Genomic DNA, 23,022 nt, shown 5'->3' with positions numbered 1-23,022 from the left:
AGCTGGCAAATTTGGTTTGTTGGCAGGATATGGAGAAAATGCAGTCTGTCTATAAATGAGACTACTGACAAGTCACTTGTGTTCTCCACTCAGAATATTGCTCAAGTGTCTGGGACCCATTGTATCTTTTTGTCTTTCTTTCCCACTGCCACTATCCCCACCACACCTTAGCAGCTCACAAATTGTGGGGGTTCAACTCATTTTTTCCCCTGTACTCAGGTGTTTAAATTTTTGGTCCAAATTTTGTCTCCCCCATGGCCATGTGTTAAAGTTCGCCAGTATGGGAGGGTTCAGAGCCTCCAAGCATATGTATGGTCTCCATTCATCTGTATTTTTTATCTCCACTGTCTTCTTTCTCTTTTGCTTCCACTGCTTCTATCACCACCCATCTCTCTCTCTCTCTCTCTCTCTCTCTCTCTCTCTCTCTCTCTCTCTTACTGCCACTGTCTCTCACTCACTATCAGTATCTCCTCTGTCTTCGGCTCCCAGTGCGATTGCCATTATCCATCTGTGTTTCCCTTTTACTGCCACGTTCTCTCTCCCACAGTCACTGTCTCATCTCTCTGTCTCTCCCAATGGCATTGTCTCTTCCCTCTGCCACTGTCACTGGCTCTCTGCTTCTCTCTTACTGCACACAAAAAGTGCAAATTATATTCACCTGCCACAAAGGCAGAATGAGAATTAAGGCAGCTGGTTCCCCACTTTTCTGTCAAAAAATTTTTTAAAGAGGAATAAATTTGCCCTTCTTGTGCTCTGGCAGAAGCATTGTTCTACAGGTGCCCATCTTTTCCCTGTTACAGCAAGGTTTGCTGCTTATATAAAACGAATTCTATAGCGCTGTAATGTTCTGACTGTTTATTCATATACTTTGACATATTTATATACTTTGTATATAATAGAGGGAAACATTCCACGCGGGAAAAATATATCTAAAAACAAAGATGATGTGACTTACCAAACAAAAGCGCTGGCAGGTCGATAGACACACAAACAAACACAAACATACACACAAAATTCTAGCTTTCACAACCAACGGCTGCTTCGTCAGGAAAGAGGGAAGGAAAGGGAAAGATGAATGTGGGTTTTACAGGAGAGGGTAAGGAGTCATTCCAATCCCGGGAGCGGAAAGACTTACCTTAGGGGGGAAAAAAGGACGGGTATACACTCGCACACACACACATATCCATCCACACATGTACAGACACAAGCAGACATATTCGAAGGCAAACAGTTTGGGCAGAGATGTCAGTCGAGGCGGAAGTGCAGAGGCAAAGATGTTGCTGAATGACAGGTGAGGTATGAGTGGCGGCAACTTGAAATTAGCGGAGATTGAGGCCTGGTGGATAACGGGAAGAGAGGATATATTGAAGAGCAAGTTCCCATCTCCGGAGTTCGGATAGGTTGGTGTTAGTGAGAAGTATCCAGATAACCCGGACGGTGTAACACTGTGCCGAGATGTGCTGGCCGTGCACCAAGGCATGTTTAGCCACAGGGTGATCCTCATTACCAACAAACACTGTATGCCTGTGTCCATTCATGTGAATGGGCAGTTTGTTGCTGGTCATTCCCACATAGAATGCATCACAGTGTAGGCAGGTCAGTTGGTAAATCACGTGGGTGCTTTCACACGTGGCTCTGCCTTTGATCGTGTACACCTTCCGGGTTACAGGACTGGAGTAGGTGGTGGTGGGATGATGCATGGGACAGGTTTTACACCGGGGGCGGTTACAAGGGTAGGAGCCAGAGGGTAGGGAAGGTGGTTTGGGGATTTCATAGGGATGAACTAAGAGGTTACGAAGGTTAGGTGGACGGCGGAAAAAAATGGTTCAAATGGCTCTGAGCACTATGGGACTTAACATCTGTGGTCATCAGTCCCCTAGAACTTAGAACTACTTAAACCTAACTAACCTAAGGACATCACACACATCCATGCCCGAGGCAGGATTCGAACCTGCGACCGTAGCAGTCACGCGGTTCCGGACTGAGCACCTAGAACCGCTAGACCACCGCGGCCAGCTACAGTGGAAAGACACTCTAGGTGAAGTGGGGAGGATTTCATGAAGGATGGATCTCATTTCAGGGCAGGATTTGAGGAAGTCGTATCCCTGCTGGAGAGCCACATTCAGAGTCTGATCCAGTCCCGGAAAGCATCCTGTCACAAGTGGGGAACTTTTGTGGTTCTTCTGTGGGAGGTTCTGGGTTTGAGGGGATGAGGAAGTGGCTCTGGTTATTTGCTTCTGTACCAGGTCGGGAGGCTAGTTGTGGGATGCGAAAGCTGTTGTCAGGTTGTTGGTGTAATGGTTCAGGGATTCCGGACTGGAGCAGATTCGTTTGCCACGAAGACCTAGGCTGTAGGGAAGGGACCGTTTGATGTGGAATGGGTGGCAGCTGACATAATGGAGGTACCGTTGCTTGTTGGTGGGTTTGATGTGGACGGAGGTGTGAAGCTGGCCATTGGACAGATGGAGGTCAACGTCAAGGAAAGTGGCATGGGATTTGGAGTAGGACCAGGTGAATCTGATGGCACCAAAGGAGTTGAGGTTGGAGAGGAAATTCTGGAGTTCTTCTTCACTGTGAGTCCAGATCATGAAGATGTCATCAATAAATCTGTACCAAACTTTGGGTTGGCAGGCCTGGGTAACCAAGAAGGCTTCCTCTAAGCGACCCATGAATAGGTTGGCGTACGAGGGGGCCATCCTGGTACCCATGGTTGTTCCCTTTAATTGTTGGTATGTTTGGCCTTCAAAAGTGAAGAAGTTGTGGGTCAGGATGAAGCTGGCTAAGGTAATGAGGAAAGAGGTTTTAGGTAGGGTGGCAGGTGATCGGCGTGAAAGGAAGTGCTCCATCGCAGCGAGGCCCTGGACGTGCGGAATATTTGTGTATAAGGAAGTGGCATCAATGGTTACAAGGATGGTTTCTGGGGGTAACAGATTGGGTAAGGACTCCAGGCGTTTGAGAAAGTGGTTGGTGTCTTTGATGAAGGATGGGAGACTGCATGTAATGGGTTGAAGGTGTTGATCTACGTATGCAGAGATACGTTCTGTGGGGGCTTGGTAACCAGCTACAATGGGGCGGCCGGGATGATTGGGTTTGTGAATTTTAGGAAGAAGGTAGAAGGTAAGGGTGTGGGGTGTCGGTGGGGTCAGGAGGTTGATGGAGTCAGGTGAAAGGTTTTGTAGGGGGCCTAAGGTTCTGAGGATTCCTTGAAGCTCCGACTGGACATCAGGAATGGGATTACCTTGGCAAACTTTGTATGTGGTGTTGTCTGAAAGCTGACGCAGTCCCTCAGCCACATACTCCCGACGATCAAGTACCACGGTCGTGGAACCCTTGTCCGCCGGAAGAATGACGATGGATCAGTCAGCCTTCAGATCACGGATAGCCTGGGCTTCAGCAGTGGTGATGTTGGGAGTAGGATTAAGGTTTTTTAAGAAGGATTGAGAGGCAAGGCTGGAAGTCAGAAATTCCTGGAAGGTTTGGAGAGGGTGATTTTGAGGAAGAGGAGGTGGGTCCCGCTGTGACGGAGGACGGAACTGTTCCAGGCAGGGTTCAATTTGGATAGTGTCTTGGGGAGTTGGATCATTAGGAGTAGGATTAGGATCATTTTTCTTCGTGGCAAAGTGATATTTCCAGCAGAGAGTACGGGTGTAGGACAGTAAATCTTTGACGAGGGCTGTTTGGTTGAATCTGTGAGTGGGGCTGAAGGTGAGGCCTTTGGATAGGACAGAGGTTTCGGATTGGGAGAGAGGTTTGGAGGAAAGGTTAACTACTATGTATGTTTATGTTTGTTTGTGTGTCTATCGACCTGCCAGCACTTTCGTTTGGTAAGTCACATAATCTTTGTTTTTAGATATATTTATATACTTTGACACACAATTAAATATGCACAATACAAGGTCACACAAAATCCTTTTTACATTTTTTTCTGGATACTTTGCTCATTGATTGAAATTCATCTATCCATCTTATGAATTGTATCTTAAAAGAGTAAAAATGTTGCTAGAAATATTTTATTGAATTAACAGTCTTTCCAATTTTACATAATTTTTGGCAATCATTTTAAGTTCCTTCCAGGGATGTTAAAAACCTTTTTAGCCCACTTTGTGTAACTGCAGTAAGACTTTGGGTATATTTCTATATGCAACAAGTACCCATTATACAGATACAGCGCACTGTAAAGTTTTATTTGTGAAAAAGCTCTGACTCAAAACATAGTTTGATGACCTCAGAACCCTTCCAATGATTCTGCTACCCTTTCCATGTGTTCATTATGTCAGTTAAATTACATTTACCCCTCGGACCTGATATTACATGTCTATTTTATACGCACAAGTATGGTAACTTCGTACCTCTGGATCTCGATAACAAATAATGATATTGTAAAAAGTTTCAAGGTTACCTTAGGAAATCATCTTAAGAACATACATTAAAAATTTTGATGATCTCCCATGAACAGAAGCTAAAGAATTGGCCATGACCACAACTGATATTTTTCTTACCCAAAAATGCTTTTTCGGAGCTTTCTCAGGAAGCTCTCATGAACAAGCCATACTTTTATAAGCCACCTAAGGCCTACCCTGGCTACATTTAATTCAAAAGAACCAACTGATTTGCTCAGTTTGTCTCCGCTAGGGGAAGTGTGTAGTGTTTAAATTTTGACACTGTACTGTAGGATAGCTACAGTATGCCTGTTCTTCCGATGAGTATGCAAATGGTCACTAGCCCAAGGCTATCTAACACACTTCACCCCTTACCTGTGATCACTATAAACCGAGATATGAACCACTGAAAAAAACATATTTTTGCACACGGCTTTTTCGAGCATACCATGCACTGTCATGCACTGACAGAGAGGCCATAAAAGGTGACACATCTTCCTTGTAATGTGTTTAGGATATAAAAAGACTCAGAAATAACTGTTTTGCAAACATGGATATCTAACAATTTCTTTTAACCAACAAGTATAAAACAGACACAAGGAGGTAATAATCTCCCCAATGTTTACCCTTGGAAAAAAAATTACTAGACTATTGATATGATAATTTAAGAATAATGTAATATGGAAATATTAAACTCAGTTAAAAATTGATCATCTGGTCAATATTTATTACAGCCATATAAACACTTAGGAATAAAATCAGATGAAGTAGTTGTAGAAGGGAGTAGAGCAGTAGGTCACCAAGTTCACACATTGAGAGGGATCTATCAGCTCAACAAGAGGTGGGGATGAAGGAGAATTTACCAGATTGTGACAGTCAGTACATATGCACACATCTGTCATACTTACTTACCTGGATGGAAAGCTCCATATATTTTACAGCAACATTCAACACTCTCTTACAATTGCAGGGACATTCACAACATTGGTTTTATGATTTTTATAAGATATGGAAACTCAGAGCAGTTTCCTTATAAAGTTATATTAAGTTACATTTAAAGTTTCATACATCATTATAATTATGAAAATAATACCTTATCAGATGATCTGTTTGCATGAGATTCTTCAATGAATTTTCTCTCTTCACCAGTTATGAATTTGTGTTTTGCTGGGCTACTGGCTCCAACAATCGCACATAAGATGCCCCAAGCCACAGCAATTCCACCAAATATATAAAAGACAGAAGGCCAGCCAAGACTGCTGCTAGCCAAGACTCCAGAGAGAGGCATAGATATGATTGTTCCCAGCTGAGCCCCTGTTACAGAAAACACTCTTTTACAGTAAATGTCCTTCTCATCATGGTTACTGCCTCTTCTTCTTCTTCTAAATATTATTATTATTATTATTGTTACTGTGGATTCTCATGACAATTCTAAATAATAAAACATTCATTACAATTTTGGTACAGTATTCAATCTGAAAAGATAGTTTCCTAATTTAAGCCAGAAACTTACAAAGAGAAATATTTATATTTTTCAATTTTTAAAATACTTAGATTAACTTTACATCATGTACAAGTTTTTAATCTAAACACAGAATGGGAAACATAAAATATGATTTTCCAAAAAGTTTGGTATTGGTGTTGCTTCTGTTTTTACCTATATCAGTGTCCTAGCTAAAATGTCAAATGGCTACACAAAAAATATAATGTTGCTGATGGTACTGACATACAAACACCCATTTCAGGCACAGACAAGATGATTGTTTTGCAACTTATGACAGGTTCAAATACAAATTTTAAATGTTAATCTCAAAAAACCAATATTGTGCAGCTGCAGACAAAGAAAAATTACCTACAGATACCAGAGTTGTTCATTAATGGTCTACACAAATGAAGCACTGCACATAAACTTTTCTGGAATTCAGATACACAGCAACCAAAATCGGAGTCAGGGTGTTGGACTCAAGGCTCAGAGTTCTTTATATGTGAAACTAGGTGAAAGTTAGAAACTGATGGACTTTATGATGAAAGTGGTGGATGTCCTTTTTGTGTCTCTTATTCTTAAGTTTTCCTTAGCTGAAGCACCTTTGTGGAATACTTTTATCATCAGGTTGGTCCAGAAGATGTTCACAAAGTAGGTGTAAAACAAAGCATAGGGCTATAGACAGAAAAAAAGCTGTATTAAACATGGTTATCTGTCATCAGGGCAATGCATGAAGCCATCAATGACTACTATATCAAAATAGTACTGAGACATCTTTCATAAAACCCAAAGAAATTCTGCTCATATGTGAAGGCTGTTAATGGCATCAAAGTTAAGTGTCCAGTCACTCACACATGAGACAAAAACTGAAATTTAGAGCAGCAAAACAAAAGCAGAAATGCTTAACCTGCTTTCAAATGTTCCTTTACAACAGAAATCTCAAGAGTACTGTTCACTTTAATTTGTGTACCACTGCAAAGATGGGTGAAACAACTGAAGTTGTTAAAACCGAACAAAGCTCTAGGGTTTGATGGAATTCCTTTTAGCTTCTATACTGAATTTGAAGCTGAGATAGCATTCTTTCAACTATAACATACCAAAGACCCTTTGAACAAAAAACTATGACCAGTGGTTGTAAGAAAGCAACAAGAAGAGCAACATAAGTGATGCATGAAACTACCATACCATATCCTTGACACTCATTTGTTGTAGAATCTTATAGGATAATCTGAGCTCAAACATATTGAAGTATTTCAAACAGAGAGACCTACTTCATACCAACCAGCACAACTTCTGAATATATCAACCACATGAAACCCAACTTGTGCTTTTCTCACAAGATGTCCTGAATGCCATGGATCAAGGCAGTCAAACAGATACAGTGTTTCTTGACTCCCAAAAGGTATTTGACTCAGTTCCACACATATACTTATTATTCTGTTCATTCGGGATACCATCTTCAATCCATGTGAATGGATTGCAGATTTCTTGGTGGGGAGGACGCACAACATTTTTTTGGATAGTGAGTCACTGACAGATGTAAAAGTAATTTCAGATGTGTCCCAGGGAAGTGTGTTGGAACTCTTGCTATTCATGTTCTATCTTAACAATCTTGTGGATAATATTAACCTCAGACCTTTTGCAGATGATGCATTTATCTACGAAGAAGTACTGTATAAGAAAATCAGCCCGATATGCAGTCAGATTGTGATAAGATTTCAAAGTCGTGCAAAAATTGGCATCTCACTTTAAATACAAACAACTTTCTCAGGAGGCCAATCACAGCTCGGAGACATTAAAAATAACAGTAACAATAACAACATTCAACAACCATTCAAATTATCATAAAATTATAACAACTAAAAAGTCAAGAATGATGAGGTGTTCCAAAAGCTGCATAGCTGTATGGAAGTGCTTTTATTTGCAACTACTAGTTTCTCATCAGTATAGATGCATTTTCATGTTTATCAGTCAAGAATATGAATTTTTGAAATGGTAGAAATACAGAACAATAGCAATGGCATTCAACAAAAAAACACTGACACAAACTAACAATCGTTACATGTCAAATGCAGATGGACAATTACAGAGTCCCAGCTTTCAGAAAATTATTCGTGTTAAGAGACAAAGCACAATAATGGGTGATCATAATAAAATTGAGTACACCCAAAGATGCTCATTGCTTGACTGCTGGATGAGCCAAGCCTATAACAAAGCAGAGGAAAGAACTAAAAATGAGTGAGACACTACTGTAAACAGGGACAAAATGCTGAAAAATTAACTAACATCTAGGGAAAGTTCTATAAGTACATGGGAAAGATCATCCAAAAATAATACTCTAGTATGGGACCAAAGTGTTGAAAATGGAAGATATCTTAAAAATAGCTTACCGGATAACACCTCATAGGACGTATGATAAGATCCTATTGACACCAACTGTATAAAACTAATTAAGTAAAACTTAAATTCCCATGTAATGTGTGTACTTCCACCATATTGCTAACAGTCCAATGTGGTTAAGCAGACCATGGTGGCTAGCAGTACAGTAGAAGATCATAACTAGGAAAACAACTGAAGACTGGTAACCACATTATATAACTTCAAAAAATCTGTAGTTTATTGCAGGTATAAAATAAAACATAATCTGCTTCACATCGGTACTTCAGTATTATAAAATTTCCAAAGGAGTAGTATCTGAGTTTTATGCAATCACTAAATTAACATGAAAATCATCCTAGTAGCTAGCAGCAACATTTCAGATCATCAAGCTTCGACAGGATATTGTAGTGTCTCGGTTCAATCTGATTATTCAAAGTTGAACCTGGGGCTCACTTTAATATATTTATGATTTGTATTTCTTCCAAAATATTTAAAACGTTTCCTTCTGTTCCCTTAAATATAATACACAATTTTTTTCAATGTTGGAAATAGAGTAACCTATTTCTTTTAGATGAGCTGAGATAGTTGATTTGGGGCTGACAAGATTTCAGTGTTTTTTCAACTGTATATTAAAATAGTGCCCATTCTGATCTATATATTTCTGGGGGCAGCCACTGTAAGCAATATCACAAAACCCTTATATTTATTTTATTCAGCCTTTTCACTGTTCCTTTATCTTCTATCAAAACTCCTCAGAATGAAAAATGCTAGATGGATATTTTTCTGATACACTGCTGAAATGCAGTACTCTGTAATAACTTGGCCTGACACTGTTTTGATTAGATGGAATTTATGTTGTGGCTGAACCAGGAGTGCTCGCTAAATGGACAGAACAGGCAAACCTTTTCATCTTTATAGATCTTCTCCTCTTAGTGGTGACTTCATTATTGATCTTCTCATCAGTAAGAAAAGGTCTGCTCATTCTTTCTATTCAGCAAACACTATTGGCTGAGCCACAAGTTAATTCCATATGATCAAAATAGTGTCAGGCCAAGTTATCACAGAGTACCTTATTTTGGAAGTGTATAAGAATACGTTGGCAGAAAGTTAAAAAAGAAAAATATCCATCCAGCATTCTTTATTCTGAGGAATGTTGGTAGTAGATGCGGGCAAAGTGAAAAGGTTGAATAGAATAAACAATATCTATCAAATTTTGCTTATCTGGACTGTGACCAGTAGCTATTAGGATGATTTTCACATTAATTTAGCAACTGCATAATACTCAAATACTACTCCTTTGGCAATTTTATAATATTAATATACTGATATAAAGCAGATTATGTTTTATTCGTTATTTTATACCTACCATAAACTTCGGATTTTTTAAAGTTACATAAAGTGATTCCCAGCTTTCAGTTGTTTTCCTAGTTTTTATTTCCTCCTTGCAGCTGCTCATGTGTTTACTTTGTTTCTCTCTTAAGCACCATGGCCTTCTGCCTTTCACTGTACTGCTAACCTCCATGGACTACTTACACCACATCAGCCTGTTAGCAATATGGGGGAAATGTGCACATTACATGAGAATTTAAGTTTTACTTCTTTAGTTTTATACAGCTGACATCATTAGGATCTTATCACACATCCTATGAGGTGTTATCCAATAAACTATTTTTCAGATTTCTTCCATTCTCAACATTTTAGTTCCATAATAGAGTATGATATTTGGATGATCTTTCCCATGTACTTATAGAACTTTCCCTAGACATTAGTTAATTTTTCAGCATTTGATCTCTATTCACAGTAGTGTCCCATTCATTATTAGTTCTTTCCCCCATTTTTTTCTAGTCCTGGCTCATTCAGCAGTCATGCTTTGTACATTTTGACGAGAATCATTGGGTGTACTCAATTTTATTATGACGACCCACCATTGTGGTTTAACTCTGAATATGGATATCATTCCGAAAACTGGGACTCTGAAATTATCCATGTGCATTATGGAAATATAACCACTGTGAGTATACATCATTGTTTTTTGTTGAATGCCAATGCTATGGTTCTGTATTTCTACCATTTCAAAAATTGGTATTCTTGATAGATAAACATGAAGATGCATCTATACTGATGTGAAACCAGTAGTTGTGAATAAAAGCACCTTCATGCAGCTAGGTAGCTTTTGGGAACATCTCAGCATTCTTAACTTTTTAACTGTTTTAATTTTTATGGTAATTTGAATGGTTGTTAAGTGATGAGTGTTGTTATTGTTATTCACTTTAAATATTCAGAAATATAAAATTTTGCACTTCATAAAATTAAATAAAAGTGTGATATCCTACAACTATAGCAGTAGTGAGTCACTGTTGGAATCTGTCAAAGCATACAAATACTTGGGTGTAACAATTTATGGGAGTATGGGATGGAATGATCACATAGTCTCAGTAATAGGTAAAGCAGGTAGCAAGCTGTGGTTTGTTGAGAGAATGCTAAGGAAATACAATCAGTCTACAAGGAGATTGCATCACAAACACTCATGTAACCCATCCTAGAATATTACCCAAGTGTTTGGTATCCATACCAAATAGGACTAATAGGGTATATTGAACAGATAAAAAGAAGGGCAGCTTGAATGGTCACAGGTTAGTATGACCCATGAGAGACTCTCAGAAAGACACTGAAAGAATTGAATTGGCAGACGAAGACAGATGCAACATATCCCATGAAGCCTACTTATAAAGTTTCTAGAACCAACTTTATGTAATGAATCTAGGAATATACTACAGCCCTCTCATATCACTTGCATTAGGCTTGTGAAGACAAGATCAGACTAACTGCATGCATAGAGCTGTTCAAGCAATCATTTTTCCTGCACTCAATACATGAATGGAATGGGAAAAAGCCTCAGTAACTAGTGCAATGGGACGTACCTTCTGCCACCACTTTACAGTGGTCTGCAGGCTATGGATGTAGAGGTATATGTTGACATAGAAGAAGATTCATGCTGAGAGCTGCCCATTGCTTCCTGCCAGTTAAATATGAAGTGAACCACTTATTCATTGTACCTCAACAGCCACAAACTTCAAATTTCTCCAAAAGAGTGTTGTGAACTGCCTAGTCAAACGACTTTGATCACAAAATATTCCATTATCTTGTCATTCAGTGAAATGGTAGATGGAATGTTCAGGAGAGTAGCTCTTCTTGAATCTATATTAAGGGTAACTCAATATCTTATACTTGCAGATATGTCCAACCTTTCTTACATGAAAAGCTTTTCCAAACCCTGTGCAATCATCAAAGTACATAATTATAATGCTAAATAAATGAATTATTGTCAGAGCTTTGTGATATTCATCAACTACTAAAGCTTGTAATATTCCTAACTAATAATGTCATAATAATTACAATTTCAATGGCCAGGTGCAAATCTTTCAATTGGACATCAGTGCTTTGACTATCCAATCAGGGAAAGGTACCTACAGCTTAACATGAAACCTGTACCATGTATCATTCCTGGTGACTCCTCACATCATTCGTTAGGTTAAAACACAAACTCAAGAATCTGTGATCTGACTGGGATTTGATCCTGCAACCTCTCAGTTTCCAGTCAAGCACTTTACCACTAGACCAGCAAGCCCAACTGCCTAACTAATAAAGCAAGTTAAACTAGCTTACCTGCATAAACTATAGTCCCCAACAGCCCACTTTCTTCTGGTGTCACCCATAATGAAAGTAGAGTGTGTATTGAAGGGTACAGGAATCCCTGGAAAAAATGAATGGAAATTGATGAAATGTGTGTTTATTTGCTGTTCATGACTGAACAGTCTTTTAATTTTTTAACATATAATGCAGTTTCATCATTTTCTCTGATTTGACTCCTGCTATTTCTGTACGTGCACACTGTACGCTACTTAAGTAAGCTAGTGTGATAGTGATTTGACTCTGCTACTTTCAACCTCAATTGAAATATAAAGAAAGCAAAACTGTAAAGATGCACATGCTATTCTGCTATTTATTGTTAACGGTGCTTAAAACTAAATTCATTCTCCATATGCACCAACCGTTCACTGTACTCCATATAGCCTGACTACAAATAATTCTTTATGCTTGTAAAATGTAAAACAAATCTTACTTATAAATAAATATGTTATTTGTTTTAAAAAAACAAAAATAAGCAATTTTTGAGAATATGATGTAACTGGATAGATAAAAAGAATCTATTCACCAAGCGATGCCAGGAGAAAAAAAAATGTTTCCCTTACACAAGCTTTTGGAACCAGAGGCTCCTTCTTCCAGTAGAAGGGTTGAAAGGGGAGGAAGAGGGAGCTATTTCTTTTCCCCATTTTCCTAAACTGCTCTAGTTCCTTTCCCTTCACCCCTTTTCCTTCTCCGCAGCTCTGAAAGCTTGCATAAGTAAAACCTTTTTACATGTATGTCCTCCTGCCACGACATGATGAATAGATTTTTTTATCTGTCCAGTTACATTAAATGTGATATTGGTTTTTTATATACTCTGGGCAGTGAAAAATCACACAAATTTAAAAATAAAGGAACCCTGAAAAAGAATAAAAGATAAACACTAATTCCACTATGAAGCAGAAATCCTTTCAGTCAATTATCATAACAAAAATTAATTCAGGATTTAAGCCTCAACCATATCTTAAAACTTACAAGTCTGGTATGAATGAGTAATTAGTGCTTTTAATGTCTGGATGAGACAAAAGTATAAATATCATTCAGAATCTACATTTTTCAATGTGAACTTCAATTTAATCATCACTATTCAATGTCATCATAGTTTGTTCAAACCAAATTATATACAGTACAGTTCTGTGGAACACAATGTGAACTGGAGAACAGTAAAACACAAGAATAAAGACAACACTTTGTATAAGCTATATACTGTATAACTGTAAAACCCAATAGTATGGGTAAAAGTGTAACATATAAATTAACATACAAAATAAAAGCAATGACAAACAAAATGTAAAATCTTTCTCTGATAACCCATTAATTTCTATACTGTGTAAAGTGCCTTTTTAGCCAGTTTTGTATAACATTCCTGAACATCTCTAATGGGACTGTATATGCTTGAGACAAAGTACATTGAGAAGTTTAACGTCTATATTTGTATAACCATATTGGGTTTTACTTAGTCTAGTAGTGGGCTGGTCAGTCATTTGATTGTGCATTTAACAACAGTGTTATGAAAAGGATAGATTGCTACCCACCACATTGAGGAGATGTTGAGTCACAAATGGACACAATGAAAAGATCATTAAATATTGAAGCTTTCAGTCCAAAGACCTTCTTTGGAAACAGAAAACACACATACATTCACTTAAGCACAACTCACGCAAACATGGCCACTTTGTCTGTTTGTTTAACTTTTTGCTGATTTTCTTATTTGTGTAGTTGACAATTGATTGTAAATAATGAAGAAACTTCCATAATCAGTTGTTTGAAAGGTGGGCTACAGGACATATTGTTTTTTAAGACACATACAATACATCTAACTCCTTCCTTCCACTAGATGAAAACTTGTGAAATTTAAAATTTTACCAGCAAATTAAATGCTTGAAGAGATTTCAGGATTGCAGCCAGACATAGTAAACTTCACTCCATGATATTTCAATTGGACACCTGCCATTAATCTTCAGGTGAGCCATTTAAGACTGACAAAGACATTCTCTGCTCCACCTTAGCATGCTGAAAGTATTGCTGTGCATGCATCAGAATCATGGTGAGAGAAGGACCACACCATTCGGTGGCACTGCCATTGCTGGTGCAACTGCAAAGTTCAGCTGTCTTTGGCATTGCTGCTCACTCCAGTCATCAGAGTATTCTGGTGTCATTGTCTGGAGCAAATCTCAGAGATGACAGGATTCTACACATTACCCAGCTGCTGCTGCTACCACGGTTAATTAGATTTTCCACAATGTGTATTTCAATGGATTCTTCTATGACGGAGTCTCAAATGATGTTGCTGTGACCAAAATTAATGATTTGTTATATTCCACTGACTGTCTATTGGTGATACAATGTTCCACAATTGCAGACTTGCTGGATTGCAGAAGGTGAATGGAATATTTATGTTCCATGCAGCTTTCTTCTACTGTGTGCATTGATTGTCCTATATAGGCCATACCACCTTGGCAAGATATTTTGTAAATTCCCACCTTCTGCAATAACAAATTGTCCTTCACTGATGCCAGCAGGTTTGAAATCTTAGATGGTGTGCAGAAAATCACTTTCACCTGAAAATTACTAAGGATTCTTGCTATTTTGAAGGATATATTTCCAACAAATGGAAGAAAAGCTATGGGCTTTGCTGGCGCATTCTCCTCTTTATCCACTTCCCAATTTTTGGTTTTAACTGAGAATGCCCTGTTAATTTGCCAGGTAGAGTATCCATTGTCTCTGAACACTGTCTTCAAGCTCTTTAGGAAAACTATCTGCATCCAACACTATATGGGCTCTGTGTACTTGGGTTTTAAGCACACTCATAGTTTGGGATGGGTTACGACAACTTTGAGAGTGTAAGTACAAATCAATGTGAGTGGGCTTATGATAAATAGAATGTCCAAGAAAGCTGTCACTCTTCCATCTAACCAAAGCATCCAGGAATAGGAGACAACTATTTTTCTCTAATTGCATAGTAAAATGAATGTTCTCATGAATGGAGTTAAGATGATGTAAAAACCCCATTAACTTATCTTCTCTGTGGGGTCACAGGATGAAAGTATCATCCACATACCTCCAAAAAACAAGTGGTTTAACAAGCACTGACTCAAGTGCCTTTCCTCAAAATCCCCTATAAAAAAGTTAGCCATGAGGGGAGACAAGAGGCTGCCCATGGTGACGCCGTCAGTCTGTTCAAAATATTCTTGGTTAAACATAAAATATGTTGAAGAAAGAACATGCTGAAACAAAGCAGTGATGTCCACCTGAAACTGTTTACCAATCAGTGCTAAAGAATCAGCAAGAGGTACCATTGCAAAAAGATGTACTACTTCAAAACTCACTAAAAGATCTAAACTACTTGGGTGGAGAGCCCCTGGTCTGTTGACAAAATCAGCCGAGTTCTGTGTATGGCATGGACATTTGCCAACCAATGATCTTAGCAAGAAATCATGGTGTTTGGCTAAATAATATTTGGGGGTGTCAATATTACTCACTATAGGCCATAAAGGAAGACCAAGTTCATGCCAAAGAAATAAGAAGGAAACTTGCTGTGCTCTTTTGAAAACTCTTCCTCAATGCAGTAATATAACCTCTGAAGAAAGGGTAGCACCATGAAATCTCTGAGAGGATCTGGACATAGTGGTGTTAAAGACCTTATAGTTAATATTTGGAGAAGATGTATGGCCTACTTAGTGATACTATGTATCGCCAGATTGATCACGACCATACAGCACATGTGGAATGGAAGACATATACACTCCTGAATTTTTCCTCATTACCTCCAGAGCAGTTAAGACCACATGGCAGTGTACTACCAAATTTCCACACCGAGCAACAACATGCTCCATTATGAGCAGCCGAGAAATGGATCGTTGGCCACACTTCTCCATGCATGGCCCCCTATCAACATTGCAGGCTGCCTGTGCATGCATGCATTTCAAAACACAGCAATTGGGCACCCATAACACTTAGTGATTGGCTGAGAAAATACAGTGAGCACAGCTGCCAGTTACATTAACTATAGAGCCTTATTTAATGCTGCTGATGATGTCTACAAGCCAGGTCTCATCATGCTATGTTTCTACTCCACAACTCAGAAATGTGACGCTGTGACAGACCTGCTGTTCAATGTTGATTCGGCTGTGCTTTGGACTTCGAGTCCGAATGCTATCTGGAAATTGGTCTTCAATGTTCACTAGGCTTAGTATGTCAACAGACTTGTGACTTCTGCCAAAATTCTACATTTCACTTGCGCTTCCTGGACATTGGGACAATCACCATCAATTTATATAATTTTCCACAAAATGTTCATCTACAACTTGGCACTTGGTAACAGAATTATTTGTATCAGTATTGTGTCAATAAATTGAGAATGGTGATATATTTATTGTGTTATGCCTAGTTATACAGCAATAAAATGGCAATGAGCCAGGGAGCATCTACAATGGAAGCTCTACTCGTGCAACTTATTCATCAGTAGGATGAGGACCAGAAGCTGCTACTGAACACTCTCCAACCATTTCTTTAAAGCTTACTGCAGTCGCAAGCAACACAACAACTGATTAAAATTCTTCTGCGTATTATGCCGTGTCCCTGCTAAAAACTAACAACAATAATAAACTAAAACCTACGTTTCAGCCAAATTGCAACGGCCTTCCTCGTGCCCTGAGGAAGGTCGTTTCAATTTGGCTGAAACATTGGTTTTAGTTTATTATTGTTGTTAGTTTTCAGCAATGAGGCGGAATAATACCCAGAAGAATTTTAATCACTATGACATCAGCCGTGGAAGCCTACGTTTTTATAACACGGCAAGTGTTGGCTTTACCTTCCTTTGACAAGCCTTTAGAGGACTGGAAAGCCTGCAAAGCCTGCAAATCAAGATTATTGGAGCATTTCCATGCCTTCAAGGTAACTAGTGCCAGCCTCATGAAATCTTTGTTTATGTCATGGTCAAAACCTAAGATTTACTGGCTACTGTGCAAATTGGTCCCCTTATGTAAGCCTTCAGAGCTCATATTTTCAAATATTCGTTTGTTGCAGACTAAATATTACCCGGGGCATTATTTCCTCCTGGATAGCATTTTACTGATACAAGAAAAAGCTAAACCAGACTCATAGAGAATGGGGCTTAGAGGTGCTAGATTTAGCATGAAAATGTCATTTTTAACCATAAAAGTAAGGAGTCATATGCAGAAGATATGATCAGGGACATGATCATCCAGGGTACTCCAGACAGGGATTTTCAGCATGAGGCACTTCAACTCAATGACCCATCATTAGACAGAGTTTTGGACTTAGCACAAAGCTTCAAAGTGACTCGAGCAGTAGGCAAGAAACTGGAGTTGTGGATCGACATATAACGTTAATGTAAACACATCCAAGCCAGCAGCCAATGACCACACTAGGACATAGCAACTGTACAAGTGGGATGCTGTCTCATTAACCAACAAAGTCTTCCACCCCACTTGAGCTGATCAAACCAGTCTTGGGTACTGAAATGATTGCCGTCATGTCTAGATTGTTTTAAAAAAACATCAACGTAAAGGCTTAGGCAAGACAGCCTCCAGCTCAACAGATGGATGTTAATCTGGTTGCCACTATAGACCATCAAAAGACCTTGAATAACCTTTTCATAGAAGTTCAAATTGCAGAGAAACCAGGTTAATTACAAGTAGAATTGCCACAGCCATGAGTATGCTGAACTACGGTACCTATTTGAAACTTAGAGCTCCTCCCTTGCAAGAAACAAAGAGACATCTAATGGTGTATAATGAACATACCATCTCAGGATGTAGTCAAGTTGAACTGCCAGTGTCATATCATAATGTCATTTGCCATACAGCCTTCTTAGTTGTTAACAGTGATTCCACTGAGAACTTGTTTGTATTTGACTCTTTTCTGAACTTTGGGTTTTCAGTAGATGATCCTGTGAATTTGGTATATGAAGATGTTCCATACTCAGACCTGGAGACACTTTGCCAGGATTATGAGGACCTGTCCACCCCACAACTTGGCACTGCAGACGATTTTGAGGTGCGCATTGCACTGAAATGTAATGCATGGTCTCAGTACTTTCGAGCCCACATTGTTTCGTTGGCTCTCAGAGACCAAGTAACAGAAGAATTGGATTGCCTTACTGCAATTGGAGTTCTAGAACCTATTCCGTCTAGTCAATTGGCTACCACATTAGTCATAGTGTGAAAGCCACTGGGGGAGATCTGTCTGCGCGGCGATTTTAAAGTAACTGTCAACTCCCATTCAGAGACTGAGACATATCGTATTCCGAAGCCAGAAGAATTATTGTCAAAATTATAAGGTGGACACTTCTTCTCTAAAATAGACCTAGTGGATACATACCTCCAACTTCCGCTTGATGCAGAATGTCAACAGTTTCTTACACTTAACGTGCCACATGGGCTTTATCATTTGAAATGCCTAATGTCTGGTATAGAAAGTACTCCCACCATCTGTCAGCGGTTTTTGGAACAATTAGTATCTCAAAGTTTATGGAAGCATTAACTATTTTGATGACATCATTGGAACAGGGAGAACCATGGAGGAACACCTCAGCAATCTGAAATCTTTATTCAGCATCTTAAGGGAAGCTGTCCTAAAATGAAGAAAAGAAAAATGTTTTTTCCAGCCTGAGACTGAGTACCTTACCCACATCATTTCCAGCTCAAGCATTTGTCCAGTGGATAAACATGTTGAAGCCATAATCAAACTTCCCAGACTAATAATGATTAATCAATTTGTTCCTTTCTGTGGAAGATATCATGTTACAAAAAGTTCTTACCTGCAGCAGCAACAGAAACTGACCCCTTGTCCCAGTTGTGCAAGAAAGGAGTGCCTTTCCACTGGACACCAGCTTGCAAGTTCATCTTCCACAGGTCGAAATCCCGTTGTTGATGGCCCTGTGCCTTGCACATTTTGATCCAACAAAGCAGATAGTTATTGCAATGGACAAATCTGATCAGAGTGGTCCTTGCACTCAAATGGCTCTGAGTGACCCGTGACCTATGCATCAAAAACATTGACTGACAACCAACACAGGAACTCCCAAACAGAAAAAGAAGCACTGGCTATCATCTTTGCATTAAAGAAATTACGTTTTGTGAAGTTTCACCTCATCACAGACCATAAACCGCTGATCTCCTTATTCAGTCCGGCAGTGAAGATTCCAGGACTCACCACCTCCAGTGCTGGACTTTATTTTTTGTGCACTACCAGTAAGAGATTCACTTCCACAACATTACTGAGCATGCTGAAGCTGATGCCCTCTCCTGCCTTCCATGGGGACCCAATTCAGAGTTTGACAAAGAAGAAATTCTGTATTTTCATATTGATGAAGAAGCAGAAGCCACTGTAGATTCTTCACCCATTACCAGCTTCCAAGTCCCAGACGCAACTGGTAGCGATGAAGTACTCCAACAATTCCAGAATCATATACTTCACGGATGGCCCGAACAACAATCTCCCAAGGCTCCTGCAGCATTCCATCAGTTCTTTAATGCTGCCATCAGTTCATGTTGACTCATGAAGTAATTTCACTTGCTTCTGATTAAGGGCCACCCGTGAGTAGTCACTCCTTATTCTTTACATTGGCACATCCTACAACTATTGCACCAAGTTCATTGGTGGGGGGAAGGGTGGGGGGGAGGGTACCCCGAACTAAACTCCTGGCTTGCAGGTTCACTTACTGGCTGGGAATGAACTAGGATATTGAATGAATCACCCAAACATGTCCATCCTGCCAAAGCCAGCAGGCAGCCCCATGACATCCGTTTGCTTCTTGGCCACCCTGTGCTCACCTGTGGGAGCGGGTACACATTGATTTTGCTGAGCCAGTATTCAACACCATGTTCTTGATAATGGATCATGCTTACTCCCAATTTCTGTACATTGTCCAATACAATGCCATGTCAACCAACAACACCGTCACTGCCTAAGAAAAAATTATTGTGACTGAAGATCTACTGGAAGTGCTCATAACTCACAATAGTCCAAATTCTGGCATTCAGCACATTCCAATCCCCCCCCTTCTACAATCAAATGGAGAAGCTGATAGAATCATCCACGCGTTCAAAACTCAGATGAAGAAATTCTTCCAGGGTCACTCCACCGATGCGTCACTAACATTTTTTTTGAGCAGTTACAGGTCCACAGCATTTGGAGACAAAAGCCCTGTGGAATAGTATACCTAGGAACACATGATGTTTCCCACTTGATGTTTCAATCTAGTGACCAATTTTACAATCACATGAAGGAATATGCACTAGACTGCCGTAAGCAGTTTTTGACATTGTCTGCTGTTTTTGTTGTTGTGAGACATGAGGTTGTGTTCTATGCAGCATTTCCAAACATTTTGAGTTGTACACATTTAAATGCTGTATAACATATTAAAGCTGTTTGGAAGGTACTGTTAATTCTTCAGTTTCAGAATTTTATCACAAGTAATACTCTACATATTTTTAGATCGTTTACCATGGAACATGTGATACTTAAAAATGAACTGAGTTTCTTTCATCTCTTAATCATTTTACATGTCTTGAAAATGAAAATTTGTTTTAGTCTCCAATATCTTCTATTTCACAGCGTATTTCACTTGTAACTGGTTTTTCACAATACTTCTATTTAATTTGATGTCATTTACTGTTTGTTGGTGTGTGGCGGTGTAATAATATAACAGATAGGTTATTAAATACAGTATTGACAAGGTTTTATTGACTACAAGACTTTTAAATTTCAATAGAATATTTGTTCCTCAGTACATGACCATGTTTTACTTTGATTTGTTTTATGATTTCTGATTTTTAATTAAAGATAACAAAGTACATCTGTTTCAATGTATTTTCATCTGTCTTAAATATTCATTATGAAAGTACCTTTCTGGGGATAGGTGTAAACCACTGATGTACAATTTTACATCAATGTTTGATTTGTTTACATGCCTTTTTACTACTTTCGGACAACACTTATTAAATGTATAAGGATCAATCAAAAAGTTTCCATTTCAGTGCAGTGCTGCAACTTATATTCAACATAGTGTGACTCCGATGTGGGTATTTAAGCACTGACATGCAGACAAGGGATCAGAGTGGTATTCATGTCTTTCCAATGTGCAGTAAATATGGAAAAGTGAACTATGGAGACATTATTACTAAAAGTATCCAAACAGGAACTATATGCTGTTATTCTTTTCTTGGCTGCCAAAGGACAAACACTACAAACTCTGGTAGATATCCATCAAAGAATAAAGAATGTGTATGGGGCAGCATGTCTCTTGAAAACCACGATTATGGAATGGTGCATGTCAAGAGGAGCTGCTGCTTCATAAAAACATGCATCCCCATATCACAAATGTCATAACAGAAAAGGTGTGCCAACTCAAATGGGAGACACTTGAGCACATGCCCCATAGTCCTTATCCCTCCCCACATGATTATCATGCCTTTGCTCCCTATAAAAAGTCCTTGAAGGGTCAATAATTCCTGACAGACAAGGATGTGCAGCACACAGTTACAGATTTCTCCACATAGCATGACACAGTGTTTTACCAAATGGGTATCTTAAACTTGATGCGTCAGCAGGACAATGCCTCAATACTCCCAGCAAATTTGCCTGAGTGGCAAACAGACTCTGGACTGGGCAACCTTTGAATGGAAACTTTTTGATTGCCCCTTATATCTGAAAGAAGGTAGTCAAAACTATAAAAAAATTCGTCAACATTTGTATAAACAGATACTGACAATGGAAATTCCTGGATGGAATAATAAATAAAACAAAGGAAAGCAGCCTATAGCTGACTGAAGTGCGGTGCATAGAAATACGCAAAAGAAAACAGTATTTACACTAGCTTTAAAGCTTTTGCTCTTCCTCTAGCGAAAGTACACACATTCACACATGCATCACCATAGAAACATGAATGTACACATCTGCTGGAGCAGGTATAGGAAGTTAGGCTACCTCATCTTACATTTTCTTTCAAGGTCGTTATTGACATAATTACTGGAATTATCTATATTAAACTACAGCTTGATGACATATAAAGATGTAGTCAATTCTCATTTAACCAATATCTGTTTACACACAAAATTAATTTTTGTTTCTCCTAGTTGAATACAAAGCTCATCTATCTATTCATTAACACTGATAAGCAAGAATAACATATAACTGTTACACAATAAAGGGAGATCAGACGTGTTTGAGAGCAGTACACTTTGTTCTTGATAGCAAGGGCATATTTTCGCATTTTTTTTGGCATTACTGCTGTCTGACATGCTCATAAAATCAGCCTTTTAATTCACCCATCCATCCATTCATTCATAACGTTCCATAGATCCTTTCAAGAAGGAGAAAGTCAGGGATGTGGTACAAGCCAGGGTGTACATTAACAAAAGACAAAGGACTCATAGAAACTTAGTAAGTATTCTGTATTCATAGTAAACTATCATAATGCTTCTTAATGCTATTCACATTTAAATCATCTAAGTTTAATCGAGTAAATTAGGAAGGAAGCTGCTACTTAGAACTTAACTGTAGAGATACTGTTTATCTCCTATTAGTAATGTAGTATCTACTTGATTACTATTAAAGATATCAGTGCAAACAGGGGAGAACCCACATTCTACAACATTGAACGTAAAAGGTGGTTTTATTAATGTGACTGGACTGTGTACATTCAGTGCAAAATAGGAATATCTCTAGTATTTACCCCTCGCTCCTTTCAAAATGATAATGGGGTAAGACGCTAAAGCTTATAGGGTATGGTATATGCTATGGGAAAAAGTGGAGTTATCCCCTTTTTGCACAGAGTTTCTCAGTTGTATTTTTTAAAGAAAATACAAGATGTTTCTGAAAAGTTTGATGAATGGTCTCATAAAATAAAGGAAACAAAAATTACAAACAAAATACCTTTACTGGTTGTCAAAGTAATCACCATTACAGTAGTTACAACACACTTCTGACATCAGTTGTAAAGCTTATTGTGGAATCATTCAAAGCAGTGTGGTCATGTGCACCTTTACAAACTGTAACCCTTTCGGAGCTAATTTAAGGTGGAATAATAAAAAGAAGTCTGTCAACATCAAATCCGGAGGATAAGGA

General features: G+C 38.7%; 1 protein-coding gene across 2 annotated transcripts in view; it reads right to left on the bottom strand.

Moving 5' to 3' along the window:
- The window catches only part of LOC126243961 (putative inorganic phosphate cotransporter), a 212,832-nt gene that overhangs the window by 62,308 nt on the left and 127,502 nt on the right, over positions 1 to 23,022 (bottom strand). For both annotated transcript variants that reach the window (XM_049948201.1, XM_049948202.1), the window contains 2 exons: positions 11,908 to 11,995; positions 5,473 to 5,693 (listed from right to left, as the gene is read on the bottom strand). In XM_049948201.1, coding sequence (XP_049804158.1) covers positions 5,473 to 5,693; positions 11,908 to 11,995 — 309 coding nt within the window. The remainder of the gene's footprint in view (positions 1 to 5,472; positions 5,694 to 11,907; positions 11,996 to 23,022) is intronic.

Source organism: Schistocerca nitens, chromosome 1 (genome assembly GCF_023898315.1).
Source record: "Schistocerca nitens isolate TAMUIC-IGC-003100 chromosome 1, iqSchNite1.1, whole genome shotgun sequence".
NCBI lineage: Eukaryota > Metazoa > Arthropoda > Insecta > Orthoptera > Acrididae > Schistocerca > Schistocerca nitens.
The sequence above is the reverse complement of the archived record's forward strand: the minus strand, read 5'-3'. Positions and strand labels throughout refer to the sequence as shown.